Genomic DNA, 25,981 nt, shown 5'->3' with positions numbered 1-25,981 from the left:
TCTTCCAGTAACTGTCATTTACTCTATTAAGCCTTTTTTGTTTTGTCTTGATTGGAATACTTAATTTACTGCCAGATAGGGACTCAAGAATGAAAATCAGTTCAGAATAAAGCACTCAGTAATGACAGATTACAGTCTGGCCCCTGTCCTGACTCGAAGTCCCTGTTGGCTTGTTCAGCTAGTTTAAAATTCCATGAGTATCCATAAAGGAATTCAACCCCAGAGCACTTTTGGAACAATTAATAGTTGCCAAAAACAAAAAAAAACTATGATCTGCTTCTATGGATTGTGCATCCAGCATTGATAGAGGAATTTCAGTGTAAGATTTGGGCGGAAAGGATACACAGGAGAGTGGCTTCCTCTGTGGATAAAGAGGTGAATGGGATGGGGGGAGGCGTGTTTGAATTGCCACTATGCTGTTTCCGTTATTTAAAAAAAAAAAAAAAGCTCTAAAGCAAGTGTAGCAAAATATTAATATTTTACGTAGTAAATCTGGGTGTTAGGCTCCTGGATGTCAGAGTCTCTGTAGTTTTTATGTGTGAAATAATTTAATAACCATTTGAACATAAGCAGGAGCTCAGTGTTTAGGACCTAGACTAATAGTCGTCCTCGCCCGGCACCCCCTGTTGGGGTTGACCCAGGGACAGGATACACCTGTGCTACCCATAGGCAGCTCCCGAGCACCCTGGGATGCTACAGTACCACATCCTGTGCTCACTTTTCTCTAAAGAAGAGGGTGAAAGCTGTGTGTTGAAAGTACTTATTTTATCCCATGTTTTCCCGATACCCATCTGATGGCAGCAGATACAGTGCTGCTGTGTTTCCCCAGAATGAGCAGGGGGCGCCGGGGGCTTGAGCGGGCTTGTGTCATCATTGATCGTGTTTTAAGTTGCATGACCAAAACTCTGCAGTATGCAAATGAGACCTTTTGCTCTGTTTTAAGGGCTCTGGAACTGCTGGGAAAACAGGGAGTTTAGGAAAAAAACCTGGTAAGTTACAAACCCTGATGCTTATTTTTCAATGTTTTGAATGTAATTGATAGTTGCTCCCAATCTTTGTTCAGGAGGGCCGGAAGCCTAGAAGGGAAGACAACAGAATCTTTCTTAAGAGGGGTTGGAGTTTATCCTTTTCTCGGAATCCATTCATAATGTGTACATGGTGATGCACTCTAGCTGTTGCTTTGCACATGGGGAGAGGGGACGTCGCTAGACAGAATGTCCTCGTGGGTTGCGAAGAAGTAAGTCAGGCAAGGTGGTGGCAAGTTGTAACGCATGGAGCTTTAAGATATGGGCGTAGCCGCCATGTCCTCATCCTCGTGTGAGGTCCAGGGGGCTCATTTCCTCTCCTGACAGCACAGTTCAGTCCCAGGACAAATAGTGGCCAGGGTTCAAAGAGCAAAGTAGAGGTCCCATTAATTTAGAAGCCATGGGGTGGTTTTCCTCAGGTACACACTGAAGGTACGAAATTACAGTCATCCCTCTGAATTCAGTGCTGTAGTTAATGGAAACAAAATCACGTGTTCTACAAATAGTACCATGAACGCGAGGGGAAAGAAGCAGATGTGAAACAATAAGTTTGTATGGCATGTCCTCCACCTCTAGGTCATTTGAGCGTTTTTGCTATTGTGTCTGGAGGAGATGTAGATGGGGCATCCCTGGCAGGCTCCCAGGGGGGTCTGGTGTTTCTGGGTCTGGTGCTCAGCTCCAGATGGGCTTACCTGACAAGGAAAAGTGGGTTCTCGGGTTGTTGTAGGATTTTAGTCAGCCTCCAGACACTGGAACACCTGGGTCCCCATCTCTGTTTTAACTGTGAGTGTTTTACATTTTGAGTTGTCATTCCAAAGGGTCCAGATGGGCTTAACTTTGTACTGAAACCAGGGAGCTCCTCAGGCACACAAAAGACAGAAAAGAATGCTGGGGGCAGATTGCTGGCTGTGAATGCCAGGTCCTTTGAGGAGCAGGAAAATCTGAGGCCAAATAGGACACTCATTTGGACTCTCTCCAGACCAGAAACTCTTGGAATCTAGAGCTAGTCCTTGGCGTGTGAGGGGAGAATTCTTACCCCCAGCACAGATTTCCCAGCGAGGACTCTCAGTGGGGCCGAGGTGTATGTAAGCTGGCCTCTTTCTTGCTTCCCCTGGTCAGCCCAAAGCATCTGGCAGGGCCGGGCCTGCCCCCTGACAGCCTGGTGCGCCGGGCTTGGTGGCCGGCGGCCGATGGCAGAACAGGGTCAGAGGGGGTTGCTAATGTGCTTTTTGAGCAGGAGGAAGTACCGTCAGAGGACAGGGGGGTCTTTTTACCTCTTTTCTTTCTTACTTGCTTTCCCTCATTCCTTCTTTCTTTCAAGATCTGTTAGGATGGGGAGAGAGTGTGGAGGAGCAGAACAGTTTGTTCCGTATTGCTTCTAGAAGTTCCGAAAGCAGTCACTGCAGAAATGCCAGAATTCAGTCAGAGAGGGATTTTGTTTTTTCGTACCCGACCTCCTGTGCCAGTAGAAATGTACTTTTCAGAGTCTGGTCTGTGGTACTGCTGGAATTTTTCCCATGAGATTTTTAACATTTAGGGAAAATACAGAACTGTTTATGTGGTTTTTTTTTTTTCCCCCTGTGCTGAACTGTTTTTGCCTAAAATTCTCTTAACTCCCAATTCTTTTTTTTAACTTGAAGTAAAAGTAAACATGCATTGACATGATTCCCACCTGATATTCAAGGATCCTCCTCAAAATGTGAGCCACAGAGAAAATGGTCATGTGGGTGGGGCTGAGCGTCTAAAGCTACAACGTCTAAATCAGCCAGCGCCACGCTCCCAAAAGTTTCTGGAGAAAATAGAATTCCTCTTTCTACTTCCTTGTCGGGGGGGGAAGCTCCACTTGAATTCCTTTATTCACGTACCCACCCGTGAGTGTGCTGGGTGCTCGCACTGCGGGGCGGAGGGCGGGGTGCGGAGGGACGAGGCCCCCGCTGTGGGCAGCAGGGCGTTTGCAGCAATTGTGGGAGGGGCTGGGACAGAAGGTGTGGGAATTGGGGGGCAAGAATGGGGTTCGTGGAGGGAAGTTTGGTAAAGAAGTTCTGAGAGATGATGAGGAGGTCCTAGAGCAGAACCAAAAGTTCAGCTGAGCCCTTGAATGCTGCCTCTGGATCGTAGGTCGTGGAACGGGGGCCACTGAGTGAGCCATCTTCATTCATTGAGCAGAAAACCAGCCCAGGGCATTGGCTTTGGTGCCGATAATCTATGAACCCGGGAGGTGGCTGCATCTTCTAGAATTTCTTCTCCTGACCGTAACACCGCGCCGCGATGTTTGATCTTGTTTTCCAGAAATCGCGCAGGTTATTGCCTGCTACGCTGCCACAGGTCCCGAGCAGCTGACTCTGGCCCCTGGTCAGCTGATTTTGATCCGAAAAAAGAACCCAGGCGGTTGGTGGGAAGGAGAGCTGCAAGTTAGTGTCCTTTCCGTTTGTTTAAAATTCTCTGTCCAGATTTGAATGTGTAAAATCTCCAAAGGGCTATGATGTCATTGCAAAGTACAGCACAGTCCCGCACCACCTAGTCCTGTGCTTGGATACCAAGAGATGCCCCATCGTCTGAGTCCGTGTGTTTGCTTTCTAAGCTTCGGGCGGCCTGTAGCAGAGCTGTGAGAGCTGAGGAGTCCCTGAAAGATGAATCCAGATTTGCTTGACTCCTGAATTCTGAGAGAGAGTGTTGGGAGAGTGAGAAGTCATGATGAGGGGCGCCCGCAGGGTCCTCCTCACGTGTCATGACATTATGGAAGCCGAGCTTGCCATCGTTAATTATAAGGTGTGGTACGGAAGCCACATCTTTGCGTCACAGCATGCTTCGTTCCCGCGCATGGGGTGTGTGTGTGTGCGCGTGTGTGTCCCCGTGTCCTCATTTGGCCATTTTGTCGAGGCAAACCTTGGGCAAGGAGGGGAAGATTGCTGTTGTGGTGAGCTGAAGAATAAGTACCTCTCTGTGCATGTGGCGCAGTTAGTTAAAAAATAAAAGACTAGAGAATGTGTCTTGGCCAGAATGGACCGCACATTCTAGAGTGTAGTTGGAGATTCAACTTGTCTTGGGCAGCCATAACACCTGTCCAGCAGGGCTGACCACATTCACCTGCAGGGCTCAGGAATCTGCCCATCTGGGCACCTGGGACCCACTTCCCCTTGGTCCTGCTGTGCTGACACCCCCTGAGGCTGCCCACAGATCCCCCTTCCCTTCCCAGCCACGAGCTCGCTAGTCTGAGCTGCCGTCCGTGACATCTCCGCTCCAGCTTCATCGCATTTGGTGATTTGCTCTCGCTTGAAGACAAGCCCTCCCCAGACTCTGGAGCCTCATTGAATGGCGCTCTCCCACCCCTCCCCTGAGCTGTGGTGGTCCCACTGCCCACCCCACTCATGGTTTTAATAGTGAGGCTGATATTACTAGCTTTTCACCCATATTTCTTATGTCTGCATGCAGGTTATCAGCTTTTTGAAGGCGGTAACCGTATTTTTTTGTCCTCACCCTCCTAGCACCTTGCTCAGAATTTTAAAGATTTTATTTATTTATTTGACAGAGAGCGAGAGAGGGAACACAAGCAGGGGGAGTGGGAGAGGGAGAAGCAGGCTTCCCGCGGAGCAGGGAGCCCAATGCGGGGCTCGATCCCAGGACCCTGGGATCATGACCTCAGCCGAAGGCAGACGCTTAACGACTGAGCCACTCGGGCTTCCCTCAAAAGAGAGTTTTGAACAGTTCTCGCAATCCCCAAGAAAGTGGGTGAATTGCCAGGCACCAGAGGCTCTCTTATCGTGGACACAGAAGCGAAGACATTGCCAGTGAGCTCCGTGTTCTGCCCTAGTGAAAGTGCAGGCATGGGGCATGGCGGAGTCACTGCAAGCCATATGGCGGCCTACTGGGTAGAGGAACACGTGGGGACTTGCAAATGAGAGGCTGCAGTCGTGGGCAGATTCATGTAAAAATAAAAGCTTTAGTCCTTCAGCCAAGGGCACGAAGTCTATCAGACCACAAGGAAAGGGAAACTTGATCCGTGCTCTAAAAGTAACCCAGATGGATCCTTCTCCGTGATTTGGCAGATGGGAGGGCAGAGTTAAGGTAGAGGAAGTTTTCTTTTCTTTTGGATTTATTTTCTTATTTTGGGGATAGGGAATATAGTCCCAGGGTTTAAAATTCAAAAGTGAGCAAAGGGGGATATGAAAAGGTCTCCCTCCCACCCCTGTCCTCGAAGGCAACTATTTGTTTTTGTTTTGTTTTTTTTAAGATTTTTTATTTATTTGACAGAGGGAGACACAGCGAGAGAGGGAACACAAGCAGGGGGAGTGGGAGAGGGAGAAGCAGGCTTCCCGCTGAGCAAGGAGCCCAATGCGGGGCTCGATGCCAGGACCCTGGGATCATGACCTGAGCTGAAGGCAGAGGCTTAACGACTGAGCCACCCAGGCGTCCCAAAGGCCACTGTTTTTACCAGAGTCTTGCTTCTGGAACCACTGTGTGTATGTGTGTGTGCGTGTGCGTGTGCGCACGCGTGTGTGAACCATTTGACTTCTCCCGTTGGCATAGTTGGCTGCTTGTAGGGCTTCCCCTGATTCCCAGCTAGACCCTTCCACCTCAGAGAATCGCAGGTCTCAGCTCACCCCCTTGGAAAACGAGGTCAGGTTTAGACCCCCCATGTCCTGTACCTGCTGCGTGCATGGCATCTCGTGTTATCCATAAGAAGAGCGCAGACGCGAGTGTGACTCTTGGCTTACCACTAATGGGCTTGTGACCCGGAAGCTGTCACTGGACTTTCTGGGCCTCACTTCCTTTATCTGGGAAACGGGAATAGTCATAGTATTCTCCCTCCATAAGTGTGCAGGTAAATGCACGTGGGATGCTCAGCGCAGGCCCTGACTCATCAAAAGCACCCGAGAAGGGTTGCCTGCTATTACTAATGGTATTCTATTATCAGCATCGTCACTATTATCCTCAAATCCATACGTAATGTTGGCATTCGCGGTCATCTCTGCATCCCCTGGAAGTCACATGCAAGAGCCAGCGCCACCGGAGTGGCCGCTCTCTGCTGGACATACGTGCCAGCAAATTGGGATCCACCCAGTCCAGCCCCTGCAGACTCATTCCAGTGACTACCTCGGTTTGAATTTTAGCTGCAGTGTTTTCGTTGTGAAATATAGGAACTCAGAGATTCTGCTGTTCATACCAGATGGTTTGCAGTTTTACATAAACCTACAGGTGCTATGTGTTGCCAAGTAGGCTGTCTCCCAAATGATCAGGACCCTTTTAAGCATTTTGATGTCATTGTTGTCTTACTAGGCACGTGGGAAGAAGCGCCAGATAGGCTGGTTCCCTGCTAATTACGTAAAACTTTTAAGCCCCGGGACAAGCAAAATCACTCCAACGGAGCCCCCGAAGCCGACGGCGTTCCCAGCAGGTAGGCAGCATACGGTCTCTCCTTGGAAAACGGTCCGCGGGTCACTGTAGTCCCTCCACTTGGTTTCCTCATGGAGTGTCTCAGAGTGGTTCTCGCATCTGCTGTAAACACTTCTTGTACTTGCTGGGACCGATCCCCGACTAACGTGATATTGTACTTGCTGGGACCGATCCCCGACTAACGTGATATTGTACTTGCTGGGACCGATCCCCGACTAACGTGATATTGTACTTGCTGGGACCGATCCCCGACTAACGTGATATTGTACTTGCTGGGACCGATCCCCGACTAACGTGATATTGTACTTGCTGGGACCGATCCCCGACTAACGTGATATTGTACTTGCTGGGACCGATCCCCGACTAACGTGATATTGTACTTGCTGGGACCGATCCCCGACTAACGTGATATGGAATATGTTTTTCAAAAGGACCAAGTATCTAAGCAGCTTTGCTGTTCTGGGTACAACAGAGCCCTTGTTGGAACTCTCTTCCTTAAAGGAGTCATGAATGCTATGGCATTAAAGCCAGATTTTTCTCTTGATTTCCTTCCAGCTATTTAAATTGGGATTTGGGCTAGGGGGTGAGGGGACAAAAAAGGGACTACTAAATATAAATGGCCGGGGTCTAAATAGGTCAGGAGATGGAGCTGGAGGCCACGGGGGTCTGTTGGTTGTAATGTGCTGCTCGCTGAAGACTAAAATAACTGCCCCGTGACATTTCCTGTGAACAGAGGGGGCTTCGCTTAATGGACAGGATGTTGCACACGTTCCCCTAAAGGACTCAAAAGAACAGAGGGCCCCGCGGCTGAGCCTGTTGGCTATTTTCTGACCGAGGAGACCAAATTAGATGCTTTGGTAATATTTGAGATGGGTGAGGTTAGGGGAGCAGGAATCTGCCCTCAGGTCTTCAAGCCACCAGTCCTTGGGTGGCATTTCTGGAAAATGCAGAATTTTCGGTTGTGTCTGTGCTATACATGCCCAGTGAAATACGATGAAAACTTGGCAGCCTTTGCAAGAAATGCAGGGATTGGCAAAGTGGGACTGTTCCCAGCCCCAGCTGGGCCTCTCTGCCTGCGCTGTGGCCTGCCGTGGGCGGAGGGGGTGGGGCCAGCTGGACCCCCTCTCCCTCCGGGAGGCCTGGCGGGAGCCCCTTCATCAGTTTGGTTGAAACCCAAAGAAATAATTTGCCAAAGTGATTCAATTAACTTGCAGAACCTAAACCCATAGATAGCCTGGTTGAGGAAGATTAACGAGCGGCCCAACCTAACTGTGCGGACTTACCGAAAAGTGTGCTCAGGCCAGGAAACAAAAGCAGTTCAACCTCCCACAGGTTTGAGGGAAAGCGAGAAGAGGAAGAATCGTTCATGAGCGGGGCGATTTCTTCCTTTGAGACCAGATTTTGAGCCACAAAGATCGTAGCAGAAGAAAACACTGATTCTGCTTTTCAGTAAGATTTGGATTTGGGGGGGGGTGGGTCAGCTGATTAATTACCTCCCACTTTTTAAAAAAAGGTGGGGGGAGGGGAGAAAGAAGGAGGCAGAGCAGTGTGGCTGAGTCCCCAGGATGCACCGCCGTCCTGTGCGGTCAGCATTCCAGGGGTGCGTCCCTCCACTCTCTCAGAAGCGGTTCCGAACTCATTCAGTCATCAGCGGAGATTTTCTGCTGCCGTGTAAACACGAGAAAGAGGAAGGTATCACACCAGCTACAGAGTTAGTGTGAGATTCTGCTGTCGCCTTGGTTTTTATGCCCTCGCGTTTTGCAAAGCCCGTAAGAGCTGACCCGCTTAACCGCGTCCCGTCCGCGGAGAGCGGCGGTCCCGCGCGGGAGTGGGGGGGCCAGGAGCCCACACCAACCCCTTGTGCGCGCCCCGCGGCCCTCACCCGGCCCTGTCTCCCGCAGTGTGCCAGGTGATCGGCGTGTACGACTACAGCGCCCAGAACGACGACGAACTGGCCTTCAGCAAGGGCCAGATCATCAACGTCCTCAACAAGGACGACCCCGACTGGTGGAGAGGAGAAGTCAACGGCCAGGTGGGGCTCTTCCCCTCCAACTACGTGAAGCTGACGGCGGACACGGACCCAAGCCAGCAATGTAAGTGCTCCTGGCGGCAGCCCTGCCTCTCCCCTCTGGTTTCTCACGGTCACACGCGGCATTGCTCCGATTCGGCTGAGCTTTGGTTGCAGAGCGGAAAGCCAGACCATTGCTGCATTCACGACAGTCTCTTTGAAGACCTTCTGTAATGCAAGACTCTGTCTTGTGGGGTTGTTTTTGGTTTTTTTGGTTTGGTTTTGTTTTATTTTCATTCCTTCTGTAGCATGACCCCTCCCTCCCCTCCCCACTTTTTTCCTTTTTTTTTTTCTTTTTTTTAAATCATTTTGGCACCATGCTGTTGACATGCCTGACTCATTTTCCTAGCTTGAATTTTGCTCATTGTTTTGTTTTGCTTATGTGTTGTTTTCCTCCTTTTTCTAGGAATCATATGTTGTCCATCCCCCCCTCAGGCTTGAAAGTCCTCAAAGAGACCCACTATCCCATATCACTGCCCAGAGGGATGATGGGAGATGCAGCCTTGATCATGTGACTTCCAGCATGATCACCTACTGCCTTCTGAGTAGAAGAACTCACTGCAGAGCAGTTTACCTCATTTTACTTTAGTTGCATGTGATGACAATGTCAAGCTATTACTTACAGAGATAGAAGCGAACCTTACAAAAAATACACAGGGTAGTGGGTCCTTTTGTGGCTTTCCTAGTGACTCAAATTGATGTCCCCCCCACCTTTGCACAGGTGCTTTCAATAGTTTTAAAAGTGTTTTTTTAAAAAAATATATTTTAGCCTTTTAATAAAAATCAATAAATTACTCCTTTGCTATTTCCGTTTTGCAAAAAGACCCACTATCAAGGAATGCTGCATGTGCTATTAAAGAAATGTTCCAAATGTCCATAAATCTGAGACTTGATGTATTTTTTTTTTCATTTTGTCCAGTGTTATCAACTAAATTGTGTAGTTTGGGTTTCCCCCCTGCTGTAGACGTACAGAGGAATTCAGTATATCTGTTCTTAAAGACGTGTAGAATGACCCCAATTAAACAGAAGGTGTTTTGTGCTTGTTTGTGTGTACCAGATGTATCTTGCTGAGCATGTAATAATACATCCTGTGCATAAGAAATTAGTTCTTTCCCATGGCAAAAGCTACTACCTTGTACGATGCGCTAATCACATTGCATTAATTGGATTTTGCACAGTGACCCTGTAGCCCCGTGAGAAAGCACCTGTGTTTTTGTTCCGTCTCAGATTTATCTGGTGGAGTTGGTGTTTTCTGTTTTGGGTTTTTAATTTGGCGTGTTTTCATACCATAAAAGCAGTAGACGACACCGTTGCGGTGGTGACGATCCACAATACCCACAATCTCTTCTCGGTCTCTGTTACGTGAAGTTTTTACTGCAGTTCCTTTTCATGGAATGACCTATTTCGAACAAGTCATTTTCTTGACAAGAAAGAATGTATAGAAGCCTCCCTGCGATTAATTTCCAATGTTTACATTTTTTAACTAGACTGTGGGATTTCTGCAGCTTAATAACGAAACGGAGCTCCTGGTCTGTGTATGTGTCCGATGCGTGCTAGCTGAAGCCGTGTGTGTCTTTTTTAAACACTAGTTGGAAGCTCTCAATAAAAATGCCCGTTGCTGACAGCACAGGAGACCGGGTAGGGGAAGCCTCGAGCCCAGTCTCCCAATTTCCACTGATGCCTTTGTAACCCGCAGTCACATCTCCCTCGGGAGCAGCTACCTGTGCTGGGGGGTGCGTTGTGAGGCCCTCCTCCAGTCCTGGGCGCGCCGCCTCCTCCCCTCGCCCTTCAGTGTTTTCATGGATCTGAATGTAAGATATATAAATATATAAACCTGCGGCTTTAACAACTGTAATACGCCCTTTTGAATTAGTGACGTGTATAGATAATTAAATTCTTCATATAAAAGTTAGACGGAAATGTCTCTGTGTTTTGGTGTTGGAACCTGGCCGTGGTGACGGGGGGCCAGGCAGACTAGATGTCAGCAGGGGGCCAGCGGCCCTGCGGGTCCCTTAGGACGCTCGGGCTTGGAGATACAGACCCCGTTCCGCTCCTCACTGAGTCTTCTCTGAACAGCCCTCCCTCTCGCCTTGCTACCCGCCCCCCCCCCCCAGCCTCGATCAAGGAGTAGAGGATTGCCCCTTACAAGATGGGTTTTGAAGACTAGAACGGCCACGCAGCGGATGTGGCTGTCTCCTCGGGCTTTCGGCATGTGTCATTGACCCCTTGACAAGGTGTGTGAGGGGACTCGGGGCACAAAACATTTTTCCGAAAGATGGATCGTAATCTGGGTCTGTCGAACAGCCAACAGAACGTGTGGGTGGGGGTGGGAACTTTCACGCCTTCCATACCGCTGTCCCCATCCGTTTCTGCCCCGCACACGCCAGTCTGGTCGTCTTAGCGGAAACAAACCAGCGTACACGGCGACGGAACGCTTTGTGATGATGATCACGCGCTTGAGGCCAATTGTGAGCCATTCAGTTGAGTGATTTCCTTCATCAGCTCAGCAAATAATTGGGGGGGAGGTGCCCCACTGGGTTCTCAGTAGAGACAGGGTCCCTGTCTTCTTGGAGTCCGTGTTCTAACGGGAAGAACAAGCAGAAACCAAACTACCGCAGTCCGTGTAAACGTTGGGGGGGTGAGTGTGGTCAGGTGCTAAGTTCTGTGCCGGAGGAATGGATGCAAGGACGCCCAGAGCAGACGGGGCAGGGAGGGCGGCAGCAGGGAGAGGGGCAGAGAACCCCTCTGGGAGGAAGTGATACTTAAGCTGAGACCTATAAGCAGTAGGGGCCAGATGCAGCCGGGAAGAGAAATGGCTCTTCTGGGCACAGATGTCAGGACATACAAAGGTCAAGAGGTGGGTGGAGAAATCTCCGTCTCCAACTTCCTCCCGCCTCCCCACTTGTGGAGCAAGGATCAAGGCAGCGAGCCCCATCTCTTGCCCAGGACCCCTTCACCCATGTAAGCCAATGTTTCTTCTCCAGCCTTGAGTTTGGCTGGAAGTGACTCATTGTCAAGGTGGGAGCTCTCTCCACAATCCCTCTCTGTCGATCATTCTGTAGGCTTCTTGCTGGTTGGCAGAGCTGACATACGTTGTTCCCCAGGACACTGCTCTTTCCCCTCACAAATCATTCAGTTTGCATTTGATCGGAGGGGATCCGTCCGACCCAGCGCTTCTCACCCAGGGGGAATGCTGCTGGTATCTGGCGGATGGAGGCGGGGGGTGCTGTTACCTGTGCTAGGACGCAGAGTGCCGCCCCAGACACCAGAGGATTATCTGGCCCCAGATGTCACCAGTACCGAGGTTGAGAGGTTAGAGTTCACCTGGTTGTTCACGGCCCAAAAGGTTGCCTCGTTGCTGGCGGCTGAGTTCGTTCCAGTAACTGCTGTTGAGTAAACGTACTCATTTAATCAGTTGCTGCGCTGTCTCCGTAGCATAAAAAATACCCCGGAATCTTGGTTCTGTATTTTACAATTGATCTTACTCTTGGTTATTCCCCAAATGGTGCAATTTGGTATAAATCCTGTTCTCAGAGAATCTGGTTAACAAAAATTTGTTGGATAAAAGAGAGGGAAAGCATCTTTTAATTAAATTAGCGAAGTCATGCCGGGTGTCTCCTTTGGCCCCAGAGTTTAAAGATGTCAGATTTTTTTTTTTTTTTTTGAGTTGTTTGTTAAAAATAACTGGTCCTTAAATCATTTTAATTTCATAGTTGGTGTTGATTTGTCATGTGAGTGAACGTTCGGTACAGTGGCATATGGACGAGGAGAGCACAGATGAGACCACCTTTCTCTTGCGGTTTTGAGTTGCCTTCCTAAGGCCAGCTGCCTATCCACACCGCAGAGCAGGGCCCCGGGAGCTGTAGGAACAGAGTGGTGGCCAATGGGCCATAGCCCAGACCCCCTCTGCACAAAAGGGTGTCAGGGAGAAGCTGATCTAAAGCAAGGATTCAGGGGCGCCTGGGTGGCTTGGTTGGTTAAGCATCTGCCTTCGGCTCAGGTCATGATCCTGGGGTCCTGGTATCGAGCCCCACATCGGGCTCCCTGCTCGGCGGGAAGCCTGCTTCTCCCTCTCCCACTCTCCCTGCTTATGTTCCCTCTCTCGCTGTATCTCTCTCTGTCAAATAAATAAATAAAATCTTAAAAAAATAAATAAAAATAAAACAAGGATTCATTCCTTTGTAAAGTAAAAAAATATTACACCATTACACCTATGGTGGAAACTGGTGTCTGCCCCGTTTCTGGAAGGGAATCAGGCAGATCCAGACTCCCGGAGCAGATGGTGACTGGGCTCTCTACGCCTTCTTTGATCCCATCTGAAGAGAAAAAAAAACCTGGTAATACCAGCGTAAGAAAACCCTCTAAACAGTAGGTTGACGCGTATGAAATCGCCAGTATTCCTGTTTCTCACCCATAAAACAGCAGTTCCTGTTGCTCAATACAATACACAATCACCTTGGCATAGAGTAGGTTAGGTTCTCAGAAATATTGTTTGGATGAGTGGGTTGAGCAATGAATGAACAAGAAGGAAGCACTGGGATTCTGTTCTTGGTACACCACGTCACCCCCAGAGAGGACACCAGGGTGTATCTGCAGTTCCTTCCCTTTAGCTGTGAGCTTCCCAAAAGCAATGGTGTCCTTGCAAGGGGGTTGCTCCTGGGTCTTGCTCATCTGGTCTGTGAAGAAGGCTAAGGATGGGGGATGTCAGCGTGTGGCAATCTTCGTCCCGGCCGGGTCTACCCCCGAAATGGGGTGTAGGGAGGCACCCAGCCAGATCACAGCTGCGGACGGGCCTACCCAATCACGGCTCTGCTTCCTGGCCAATTGAAAATTCTTTCTGAGAGTGAATATTCATTTTTTTTCTTCTAGCAAATTTATAAGTTAATCCTATTCATTCTTTTTAGTTCCAAAAATACCCAAGAGAATTTTTATGGGAACTACATTGACTGCTAGCAGTCCTAGAATGCACAGGGAAAGAAAAAAAAAAAGCGTCTTCTTCGAAATGTCTGATATTTTGGATCTGGTGGGATAGGGGAACGTAATAAGGTCAAAGTTCATCGTAGCTTTATGAGACTATTTCACGTCAACCAGAGTTCTCTTGGGCCTTTCTTTAAGCAAACTCCACTCACGAAAAACTAGATTTCCAGAATGTTTCCTGGTGTGTAGCTATTCCATTATCTCTCGGGAGAAAGTTTGATCCTTTAAATTAAACACTCCCCAGGCATTTTTTTTTTTTTAAAGATTTCATTTATTTATGTGAGAGAGTGAGAGCGTGAGAGCCCGAGCAGGGGGAGAGGCAGAGGGAGAGGGAGAAGCAGGCTCCCTGCTAAGCAGGGAGCCTGACGCGGGGCTCGATCCCAGGACCCTGAGATCCTGACCTGAGCTGAGCCACCCAGGTGCCCCTTCGCAGGCATTTTTAAGTGATAGGACTTGATTCACAAAAAAATGCGTAAAGATTTTATTTATAAAAAGTGAGAATCCACTATAAGACTCTATCAGGGCGATGTGGGGTTAAGCACACGACCTCTCAGGAACTACCAGGTTATTGTTTTAAGCTGTCCACAGATTATGTGTGTGTGTGTGTGCGCGTGCACACGTGCAGACACTGACGGGGACAGTAATTTCCAGGGGACTTAAATGCCTCCGTCTTTAGCTTGGTAACACTGGGTGGATGGTGAGGTCGGGGTGCAGTCCGAAAGCAGACACATCATGCTGTAGAAGATTCTGGCCGCGGCCGACAGCTGCCGTCCCCACACCTGCAGGGCCCCGAGGGTCAGAGTGATGGTGCAAGCCTCGAAAGAGGAAGTGTCCCTTCCTTTTACTCGGCCCCTCATTTTTTTTTTTTTAATTTTTATTTATTTATTTGACAGAGAAACAGCGAGAGAGGGAACACAAGCAGGGGGAGTGGGAAAGGGAGAAGCAGGCTTCCCGTTGAGCAGGGAGCCCGATGTGGGGCTTGATCCCAGGACCCCGGGATCATGACCTGAGCCAAAGGCAGCCGCTTAACCGACTGAGCCACCCAGGTGCCCCGGCCCCTCGTTTTTTAAAGTTGGGCAGGTCCTCCTCTTCACGTGGTTTCTCCTGAGTGAGTTGGGGGGGGAGGTGCTCTATCTGCCCTTTCTCATCAAGGAGCCCGTTCTCAGTCAGAGTTGAACAACTCGATTCCCCTGGTGTCCCCTTCTTTGTCTTGTGCTGTCCCTTCCCCTCTTGGTCCCTGTGACTCACACGCAGGCACACTGGGTCCACTCGTCGCACTCCAGGCCCCGTGGTGGTGGTGGTGGTGGTGGTCGTGGTGGTGTGTGTGTGTGTGTGCAGAGATGCTCCCCGTGGATTGTTCCATGAAGTGTGTGTGTGCAGAGATGCTCCCTGTGGATTATTCCATGAAGCGTGTGTGTGTGTAGAGATGCTCCCTGTGGATTGTTCCGTGAAGTGTGTGTGCGTGTAGAGATGCTCCCCATGGATTGTTCCTTGAAGCGTGTGTGTGTGTAGAGATGCTCCCCACGGATTGTTCCGTGAAGTGTGTGTGCGTGTAGAGATGCTCCCCATGGATTGTTCCTTGAAGCGTGTGTGTGTGTAGAGATGCTCCCCACGGATTGTTCCATGAAGTATGTATGTATGTGTGCATGTGCACAGAGCTGCTCCCCGTGGATTGTTCCATGAAGAGTGTGTGTGTGTGTGTGTGTGTGTGTGCAGCGATGCTCCCCATGGATTGTTGCGTGAAGTGTGTGTGTATGTGCATGTGTGTGTGTGTGTGCACAGAGATGCTCCCCGTGGATTGTTCCCTGAAGTGTGTGTGCGTGCAGGGGTGCTCCCCGTGGATTGTTCCATGAAGAGTGTGTGTGCAGTGATGCTCCCCGTGGATTGTTGCGTGAAGTGTGTGTGTGTGCATGCAAGGTGCTCCCCACGGATGGTTCCATGAAGTCCGGATCTTGGAGAAGGGTAGGCACTCGCCGAGGCTTTGGGAGCTACGGTGACGTTCTCCAAGGCGGCTCCCAGACCCCCTGGCTTGTACCGCGTGAGGCCAGCAGCCCCTCTGAGCCAGGCGCCTCGCACAGTCACTGCTACCGCTGTGGAAAGACGGAGAGTGGCTTCCTCTTCCCGCGTGTGGTTTGCTCCCAGCTGGGGGTGGGGGCCGGTGCCAGACTCCAGCACATTGTGGCACCTGCTCAGTGCGCAGCCTCCTCCGCCTTTCTGGTCCTCTCAGCCCGACTGCGGGATTCGCTGAAGACACGGGCTTGCCAGAGACGCCCTTCGTGCCTCCCCAAGAACGGTTGCCATCGCGTCTCCACCTCCATTCCTGGCCTCTGCCAAAAAAACCTGGCGCCAGATTCACCGACAGCTTATCTACAAGTTCAGTGGGATATTTCTGTCCGTTTCTCTTAAGACTTTGGAATATTCTTCTGCGGGCAGATAGTGGGGGGTGGAGGGGTCGACATAACTATATCCTGGGCTTTTTAGAGACGCTAGGAAGGGATGCAGGGTGGTGATTCAGAGCGTGGGTTCAAATCCCAGCGCTGCTCCTTACTAGTTGTGTGATTGCGGGCAAGTTACTTAACCCAATTGTGCGTCAGGCTCTTCATTTACGTACGGAGGGCCAATGATAGCTCCAAGCAGACAGTAAGTCCCCACCAGGTAATAGCCTTGGAGAGAAAGGGCATCTGCACCTGGTCCCCAAGCATGAAGGAATCCGTTTTATTGGCTTCCTGCTTATTTGCAATGAACCCAGACAGTGGAGGGTTATGTGCATTTTTTAAGACTGAGGGGTGTGTGCATTTTAAGACATTACAGAAAACGTGCTTTTGCAGGTTAGGGATTTCAGAGAGAAAAGATTGGACGGCTTCCTTAAAACCATCAGACATCTCGTTCACTCGTGCACACATCCAGGCCCCTTTCCTCCACCAGTGGGAGGCCCACCTGGGTTGAAGCAAACAGCTTTCTACACACCTTCCTTCCGTTCCCTAAGTGCGCCGTGCACACGGCCTCATCAGCAGACTCTTGGCAAATGGGAAAAGCCGCCCCGTGTTTCACGGCTGGTGGCAGGGAGGCCAGGGAGGCTGACAGAGCAAATGGAATGTGCAAGGCTTCTAAATGTCACGTCTGGGGACGGTGTTGGCAGGCCCACGCAGCGCCCCACAGTAAACCTGCCGCAGATGCCTTGGGCCACTGGGTCCTTTCTTTCTCGTCACTGCATTTCGGGGCCTTGTGTTCTCTCGCCAGCAAAGCCTGGAACGTTCAGCCCCAAAACATGCCAGGAGCGCGTTCTTTTTGGTTTTGTTTTTTTGTTTTGTTTTTAAGCAACCATACAGCTTGGATAAGGGACATGTGTCACGAGGGGGTGCCACCCCAAAGCGCCGTCTCCAGAGTAGCCACCCCCAGCATGCTTGAAGACTGGGAGATTAGTTCTCTCCTGCCCCATCGCGGACGCCCTGAGGTGCCTCTCAGGATCCAGAGCTTTCTGTCTGGGATACGCCTGCTCCGTGTGCCAGGCCTCCAGCACGCCTCGAACCCTATAATCTGCCGCAGCAGAAAAGGTGAAGCCAGGATGCCCCTCTCCTCTGTGGGGCATGACCTTGTTCCCAGGCCGCTGTGGGGAGATCCCACACGTCCGAGTCATCGGCACAACCCTCCACTGTCACGGTCTCCCTCGTGGTGGGAACCCTCACCCCACCGCATCCTCAAGGGGCAGAAGTACCTCTGCCCATCCTCTCCCCCTCTCTCCCCTGCCCCTCCCACCACCCTGTGTGTCAAGGGCCAGAACAGCTCCTGGGAGACCAGGAGGGGCCCAGCCCACCTGCATCTCCTGGTGACTCCTTGATGAGGCCAAGGAACATGGAACCAGGTGACAGGGCTGTGCTCAGGGAAACACAAGCAGACGAGGTGCCTGCTCTCACGCAGCTTGTAGGAGCTAGAGGAAACCATCAGCAGACAAATAAGCAGTCATTTCAGCTAGTGCTGGATGACACTGGCCAGAGCGGGGCTGAGGGCCAGGGCTATCGCAGATGCGAAGGCCTCTCTGGAGAGGTGACATGGGGGTGGAGGTCTGCCAAGGTCAGGGGGAAAAGTGTCCTAAGCCTGAGGAATAGCAAGTGCAAAGGCCCTGAGGTTGACCGAGTTTCTCCTGCCCTCCCATTAGGACCACTAGCCTTCTAACCGGTCCCTGCTCCACGCTCCCTGTCTTCCAGCCTCTTCTCCACCCCGTGGGCAGAGAGCTATTTTAAAAGTGGAACTGCTCTGCTCACCATCACCCCGGGGTTCCCGGTCCTCGGGTGCTAAGGCCCCACATCTTGTAGTTGGGCTCCGAGGCCCTGCCTGAGCTGCTCCCTTCTCCGGTGCTCGATTTTTAGCGTAGCTCGGTTGTCACTTGCTCAAGGAGGCCTTCCCTGGTCAGCGCCTTCCTCTCTGAGTTGCTGATGGAACACCCACAGATGGCTGCTCTCATCCGAGGGATTCTAGCACCTGAATGTGTGGCAGGTGCAGGGGACATGGGCCTCTAGCTTGCAGGAGGTGACACCGATGCTTGACGAGGTGAAGCCCTGGGCTGAGCCCCTTACAGAGCTGGTTGCTAGCATCCCGATCTATCATTCTTTTGGCCACCTTCAAGTAATCGTGATGGCCCCCAACAGAGGTCCAGTGGGGTTCCAAGCGGTCCTCTTGAGAACTCTCTGCTCTGACGGTGGAAATGCCCACTTTCGTCACTGGTCCCCACCTTAGAGATTGCAAGACTCAACCTCCCAGAGCCTCTTCTCCCCCCACCCCCCCATCCCCAGGGCTCGGGGGCACGTGGGCTTGGGTCTGTGGACCCCCCCATTGTCCGGCCCCACACCGCCTGTCTTGTCTTACCCAACCAACACCTCCCCTCCATCACTGCCATCTCCTCACCACCTTGCAGGGGCCTTGGTCACGGTGAAGCCATGGGGGGGCCCCAGCCTGCCCCGCCTCCCCCACCTCCGTCCTCCCACCTCCACCCTCCTCCTTTCCCCACCGCCCAGCCTGGCACCACCGACTTGCCACGACTCAGCCCTTTGCTGAACCGCTAGTTACTCACCACACGCGAAGCGGAGTGGGTGGAGGCCGGTGCCCAGACACACGGATACTCAGCCCCCGCACGAGACTGTGCGCCCCTGGGGGCCAGGCCGCGCCCCACAAAGATCTACACAGGAACAGCACTAATACGTAGCGATTCTAGCTCCCCTTCTACAGTTTAGTTTGTGGGACACCCCATCCCCCCCCCACGGCTTCCCAGCCAGAGGGCAGTGTGTGCCACGAACACGTGCATGGCCCCCGGGGTGCCGAGCCCACGGGGGTCGCTCAGGAGCCGTGGCGGACAGGCCCCTCGTCCCGCGGACTCGCGCCTTCCTCCCCAGCTAGGCCGCAAGGAGACGACCCCCTGGCCTTCAGTCCCCTTCAGTCCCTGGGCTGCGTGTGGCCTTGAACGCTGCCCTAAGCCGTGCTTGGGAAGGCACCGTGGCTTACAAGATCAATTCCCACGAGGAGACCCTAGGCCCGGCCGTGAGCTTATTAGGCGTAAGAATTGTCATTCATCGTTCTTGTAACCGCCCTAACTACGATGTATTTATGCGTGTATCTGGTTTTCTGTCTCCCCCACTAGAATGGAAGCTCCATGAAAGCAGGGACCCGCGCGCATCTATGCAGTTGCTGACAATGAGCAGGAAATGTCCCGGGCTCAGGTGGTCTCTTGTGTTCCACGGGGTCAGTTTGCCAAGTTAGGAGAGACTGCAGGGGACCAGGCTCTTCTTAGAGCCTCGAGAAGAAAGTTCCGTTGGGAGGAGGAGCACGCCTGCGCCTCCGCACCGCCAGAGGTGGGTCCTGGGACTGGTCAGCCGAGGGTCCTCTTCAGACGACATGCAGCTGCCGGGACCCCAGCCTGGCCGCCGCCCACCCCTGCCAGCCCTGGGCGCCAAGGACAAGAGCGTCCTCGCAGCGGGGCGTGGGGATGGGCCACCCTGGGCCCACTCTTTGAGAAGCTGGTGGTTTCCTGGCGAGTCTCCGTCTCCCAAGGCAGCAAGAGCGCAGGCTGTATTCCTGCTAGCAGAAGTCGCCGTGCCTCTCTGGCCACCGCTGTCCCGTCAACACGACGGGGGCACTGAGCAGAGTGACCTCCCGAGCTCTGGCCCGAGCGTGGGGGGTCCGGTGGGGGCAGCGTGGCCTCCGGGAACACGGCGTCGGAGGCCGTCCGGGCTCCGGGCCCTGGACGGAGGGACGGCATTCCGGGTCACAGCCTTCATTTCCGTTTGGATAGTGACCCGCCTCGGTCTGGAATCGGTTCAGCCGTTGTGACAACTCTCCTGCTACGGGAGCCTGGACGGATCTGGTTTCTGAGCCTTGCTCCCTTTCTTGCTTTCTGGGCAGGCTTCCCTCTGATGCAGCGGTCCTCACTCTTGGCTGCACGTCGGAGCTATTGGGAAGCTTCACGACTTAGGGACGCCCAGGCCGCGCCCCGGCCAGGTGGATTTGACTGGTCCAGGGGACCGCGGGGATGCGGGGCTTTATAAAAGCCCCTCAGGTGATTCCCACGTGCATCTGGACTCCGGGGCCACAGCCCGCACCCCACCTCCATGCATCTGCCTCGGGACCCTTCTGCAACACAGCCCAAGCCTCTCCCGGCTCCACCACCAAAGACCATCTCGCCCTGCTGTTCAGACTCCTTGACTGTACTTCCCCACCTGGGCTGACCTGTGTCCCCCAGACTGTCCTCCCACCGTCCTCCAGACTGAAAAGGTGAAGCCCCTTACCCCCAGGCCCCCAGAATATGACTGTATGTGGAGATGGACCCTTTCTGAGGTCATCAAGCTAAGATGAGGCTGTTTCGGGGGCCCCATGCCAATCCGACTGGTGTCCTTAACGAGAAGAGGAGATTTGGACACAGAGAGTCACCAGGGGGACGATTTTGTACCGAGGAAAGGCCATGTGAGGAGAACGTGGCCATCTGCCCGCGAAGGAGAGAGGCCTCAGAAGAAACCAGCCCTGCGGGCACCTCGACCTTGGACTTGCTGCCTCTGGAGCTGGGAGACTCCATTTCTCTCATCTGAGGCCCCCCCCCCCCCCCGTCCCTGGAACTTTGTTACAGCAGCTCCAGCTGACGAATATGTCACCTTCCCAGCAAGGCGGGAGGCATGGTGGCCCAGAGCGGGAGCTCCCGGGTACGACTCCCTCTGCCGTTGATTAACCGAGGCTTTGGCAAGTCACTTAACTTCTCTGTGCCTCAGTCGTCCTGTCTGTTCAATGGGAAACTAACAGCAGTACCTACCACACGGGATGGTTGGTGAGGACTCAGTGAGGTCACGAACATAATGGTGCTTGGAAGCGTGTGGCCCGTGGGAGCATTCAGCGTGACTTTCCTTCCTCCCTGTTACCCCCGCATCTGTGTCCCCCCCTCCCTCCCCCGGGTCCGGGGCTCCAGGCATCCTACTCTTCCTCCCCTTTTCTCTGCCCACTCCCTCTGCTTGGCTCCCTCCCTCCTTCCCACCCTGACGGAGTCCAGCTCAAATTCCTGCTCCTCTGGAATGTATTCCCCGGTCCCTCTGATCCAAACTACTGCCTCACATTCCAATAAAAATGTGTCTGTACTTCTAATGCCCCAATTTGCCTTGTGTATCCAAGGGATTTGTTTATGGCCGCTGCTCAGGGCCCCTGGGATACTGCGGGCTAGCACACATCAAAAGCAGGAGCTCAGGGGGCGGGCGGCTGGCTCAGTGGAGCGTGCGACTCGATCCCGGGGTTGTGGGTTCGAGCCCCCCATGTGGGCATGGAGATTACTTAAAAATAAAATCTTCTAAAAAACCAGAACAAAACAAACAAACAAAAGAGAAAGCAGGAGCTCAGGAAGGAGGGACAACAAAGGCTGGGGGTAACAGAACCGGGGCCAGGAATGAGCTGACAAGCGCATACCGTGGGGCACTTGACGCCACGCCAGGGATTCCGGCATCGGCTCTAAAGCCACGAGTGTTCTGCCTTTTGTTACAAAGCTACCAATATTCTCCTTTATGGCAAATTAAGAGAGACCTGAACCCCGAGAGTAATTTGATTTTTGCAAATTCTCAGTCGTCACGAAACTGCCTGGCAGCCCACGTAGACCGGAGCCCCCTTCTTGGGAGAACGCTTTATCTGGAAGCCACGTTGGTACTTTTGAAGCTGCTGGGTTATACTGAGTGTGGCCGGGTGGAAACCCCCAGAGGGAGCTGGTGGGTCCCCAAGACAGGTTGGACAGGGCGGCCTGGGCTTTGGTGCCATCAGGGGGCACCCCCCCAACGTCCTCCCCACAGATTCCCATGCCCCCCCAGCTTCTCTAGACCCCCATGGAAATCTAGTCTCAGGGACTTCAGCTCCGAGGTCTCGAGGGCCGGCAGCTTCCAGGGGCGCCTCTGCAAGGAAGCTGTGCTTCGGCAAGAACAGCGCCTGGATGGGCTGCCCGAGCCTCTAGTAGACCGAGGCTCCCCGAGGACAAGGACCCCGCTCGCCTCATTCATCCCCAAGTCCCAGCTCCAGGCACAGCACACAGCGGGGACAGACAAGTTCACAGCTGAGAGAATGGGGTGGGGGGTGGCGGGGGGCGGTCAGCTGCAGGTGGAGGACGAAGTGCTCTGACCAGAGAGCCCTCCTCTATGGCACATCCGCTGTGGCCTTTCCTATGGGATGAGCCACCCACGTGTGCCATTCTGGCCAGGGGGTTGAAGGCAGCACAGGTAGATTCATTTTCCCAGAAAAAATCCAGTGTAGCCTTGGGGGGCGTGGGCTCACCTGGCAGGAGACACCAGGACCCATGAGGCTCCCGTGTCCTACCTTCAGGCCAAGCCTGGAGAAGCCTTCAGGAGAGATGGGATCTCCAGCTCCAGTGTGTATCCTGGGGAGCGGGGCCATGTAGCCAGAGGATTTGGGCGGCATGTCCCCAGAGACATTGGTGTATAGCCTTTCCCTTAAAGATGAAAAACCATTGCCTGAGTTTCCATATGGCTGAGTGGTACCCAGATTTCTCACCTGGGCCCTCTGGCATCATGACCTCACCTCCCGCCTTATCCTCTTCCCACTTCCCACCTTATCTCCCACAGTGTCTCTGCATTTACCTGGCATGCTGGCCTGACACCCCCAACATAATGGCCCCATCCTCCCTGATACGGGCCCCCCCCACCCCCTCCTTGAGGAGCCTTCCTCCCTCGGGATGAGGAGCGAGGAGCGTCTACTTCTCTGAGTCCTACAGACTCCACCATCCCCGCAGCCTACAGGCCCGGTCTCTGTTGCCTCCTATTTTAAGTTTAGTTTTCATGTCGAGTCTCCCTCCGGGCTGTGAGTTTCCTTGAGGACAAGGACATTATCTTGCTCATTTCTGTGTCTCTTGGACTTCATAGGAACTTAATAAATATTTATTGACCATCTTATAGTATATCTTGGCCCGTTCATAACAGGAACAAAGCCTGTTTATTTGCTTTGCCCAGGGGCCAGCTTGCTGTGGGGGCTGGTTTGGTTTTTTTAAATTATGGACCTTGTTGGGAAAGGAAGTAGAATGGTGGGGGGATGTGGAGAGGGGTGAGTCTCAGGTTTTACTCTAAGTACTTCTGTATCCTTTGAACTGTTTACATTAAGCCTGTGTTTATGTATTACTTTGGTAATAAAGCAATTTATTTAGACAATGCTGTTCATAGGAACATTTTCCAATTGAGGGGACAAGATGACCTTTTTGGGTAAGATTTTCCCGTATTCGTTCCAGTACCCCAGACTCAAATCCTTCCAAAGGGGTATCATGGCTCTCTCCATTTTGTAAATGTGTCTCACTCCACAAGATTATAAGGGACAGCACATAGATTAGGAATTTTATGTGGGCTGTAATTGGGGATCATTTTTAACTGCCTGGAGTCACTTGCAATATTATTTCAGCTGTGAGTGGATTATGGTTAGTTCTAAGAATCCCTTCATCACACCGAGATGTCCGTGAAAAGTTATTTGCTGTACTTTATCCTCTCATTTTTCACCGGGAAAGGGAGCCAGCGAACCATGTTTATCCTGGTTCCCAAAGGAGAGAAGGACCATGTCCCTCCACCCTTAAAGAAAACTCTTTATTTTGAAATGTCTTTTCCATTTACCCTGCTCTGAATAATGGAGTTTTTAAACTCGTTTGTTTTTCTAAATATTACATTTTCAAAGAAAGGATGTTTTTTAGTTCAAAGTGCCTATTTTAGGCCTGTAATGGTTCTCTTGGTCTGGCACCCACCAGCAAGAATTTTCAAAACAGCATCCTACGGGTCAGTTCAGTAGCTAAAAAGATGATTCAAAGCCAACAGTGTTGGCTTATAATGCTGAGGCAAATCTGCCTGAAATATCTTTGCTTTTCTTTGCATGCTGGGGCCTGGAGAGGCCACCTGAGCCCTCCTCTTGTCTCCAGGCACGCTGGTCGGTGGGCAGCGTGGGGTGGAACTTGGGACAAGCAGCGCAGAGTCACACAGCATCTCTCAGCTCCATCAGCTCTGACGCGGGTCTGCTGGGTGGATGACCAGAAGGCCGGAGCTGCCTGGAGTAGGACGCCATGCGGCCTCCTCATGCCCACCACCCTCCCATGTGTAACAGACCTCCAGTGCACCCCAAACTGGCCCCAGCACCTGGAATTCTTGGACTGATGGCCTCATTCCCCCCCTAGACCTTTTGCTGTTGCTTTGGCTCTGAGCTTCTTCAAAACCATGTAAAACTTGAAGACTCCGAAGAACTTCTGAAATCCAGAGCAAGCCATTTCCTGTTAGGTGTCTTCCTGGATCCTCGTTTCCGATTCCTCAGTCGTTCTAAATGTGCCTGCTGGTTGCTTGCCGAGGGTAGTCCTGGTCCCGTGGTCAGTTTCCAGTAATGTCAGCGTTTCTCAGGGGGGGCTGTTGACATTGGGGCAGGCAATTCTCTGTCCTGTATATTATGCAGGACATCTAGCAGCTCTGGTCCAGCCCACCCAATCCCAGCCATCACCTCCGGTCATTACGACAACCAAGAATGCATTTTCAGCCTGGGGGGGGGTGAATGCAGTAGGAGCCTCAATTTGGGGGGGGTCAGTACCATCTTCAGCCTTTGGGGAGTAGTACCACCCCCAGCTGAGGACCCCAAGGTTCTTAGCCGTGTGCTCTGGAGGGCAGGCATTTCTCCTCTTTCATGGCGAATCCTCAGCACCCATCAGCTAGTGCCAGACTCATGATGGGACCTCAGTAAATATTTGTTGAATGAATGAATGAATGAGATCCCTGAACAAGCTTCAAGAGGGCCTGTGAACCTTGTAAAATTGTGTGCAAAATGTGTGTGTATGTTGTGTGTGTCATACACATGGGTTTTCAGGGGTCAGAGTTTATAGCATCCGTGATAGCTTCCAAGGGAAATTGTGACCTAAGGGGACATTCGGCAGACTGTCCAACCGGGGTCCACCGCGAGCCTGATGTTTGTATCCCTGCACACCTCATTGCACAGTGTTTGTGGGATGAGTCTTAAAACCCCAGCTCTAAACAATATTCTAATATTCCCGCAGAAAACAATGTCCTGCACAGTCGAGGGGAGACTCTGCTCGGTGAGCAGCTCATCACCCAAGTCCCTGCCATGCAAGGACAGTATTCTGTCCTGTAACAAGAAATGGCCTTGCCCCTGGGCTCCTTGACTCACTAACAGGAAGGTCTGGTGAGAACAGGGCAGGCATGAGATGTTTCCTCCCGAGCTGAAGGGTGTTTCCCGGGGGGCTTTCCTCACGAAAGCCAAAGAAATTGGGGGCATCGCGCTACTTCCCAGAAGCCGAAGCTCACACAGCTGGGCAGAGGGTGGCCGAAGGGACAAGAGTGAGCGATCAGGACTTGCTTGCCTCCCGAGAGTTCGCTGTGGAAGCAGTTGTTCTAATAAAGCATAGCCAATGCCCCAAGAACAGCTGGGCCAGGCTGGGGGCTGAGGAGAGGGTCCAGGTTCCAGATTCATTTGCAGACCCGCCCTGTGGTTTATGCTCCGCTCGTGGCCCCCATGGAATGACAGCGTGGCCCGGCTGCCATGGCCCCCGTGGAATGACAGCTTGGCCTGGCTGCCGTGGCTTTCAGTGAGGTCTTAGATGGATGGGCATGGAGAGTATTAATGTTAGGATGGCTCATCCGTGCTGCTTTGCCAGCATCCATCTGCCTGCTCATCCCAGAATTGTCCTGTTCCAGGAAGAGAAGCAACGGCATTCTAGAAAGGGCCTTTGGCCAGGGTAGGGGACAAGACTGAACACTGGAAGCACCCAGACTTGGAGTTAATCTCTGGTGCAAACATTCGGTGAGAAGTCAGTGATGTCATTCGCCCCCAGAGGGATCATTCTATTGGCAGAAGCTTCCAGCATATTGACTACCAACGGGGAAGATGGAAACTCAGAGAAACCCCTGACAGCCCAGAGCAAGCTTCCCAAGTTTTAGTTTGCCTAAAACAAAAAAAATCACCTGGAGAGCTTGTTACGTCAGATTCCTGGGCCCCAACTCCAGGTCGTCTGTTCCGCAGGGGC

At 52.2% G+C, this 25,981-nt stretch overlaps 1 protein-coding gene across 6 annotated transcripts in view; it reads left to right on the top strand.

Annotated features, from left to right (window-relative positions):
* Window positions 1–25,981, top strand: part of ITSN1 (intersectin 1) — a 219,645-nt gene that overhangs the window by 157,323 nt on the left and 36,341 nt on the right. For 3 of the 6 annotated variants that reach the window (XM_078076839.1, XM_078076836.1, XM_078076837.1), the window contains 4 exons: window positions 944–989; window positions 3,315–3,436; window positions 6,303–6,420; window positions 8,321–8,512. In XM_078076839.1, coding sequence (XP_077932965.1) covers window positions 944–989; window positions 3,315–3,436; window positions 6,303–6,420; window positions 8,321–8,512 — 478 coding nt within the window. Of the gene's footprint in view, window positions 1–943; window positions 990–3,314; window positions 3,437–6,302; window positions 6,421–8,320; window positions 8,513–8,893; window positions 10,400–25,981 lie in introns of those variants that run through there. The other 3 variants (XM_078076859.1, XM_078076849.1, XM_078076867.1) reach the window with 2 other exon arrangements.

This window comes from Halichoerus grypus, chromosome 1 (assembly GCF_964656455.1).
Source record: "Halichoerus grypus chromosome 1, mHalGry1.hap1.1, whole genome shotgun sequence".
Taxonomy (NCBI): Eukaryota; Metazoa; Chordata; class Mammalia; order Carnivora; family Phocidae; genus Halichoerus; species Halichoerus grypus.
The sequence above is the reverse complement of the archived record's forward strand: the minus strand, read 5'-3'. Positions and strand labels throughout refer to the sequence as shown.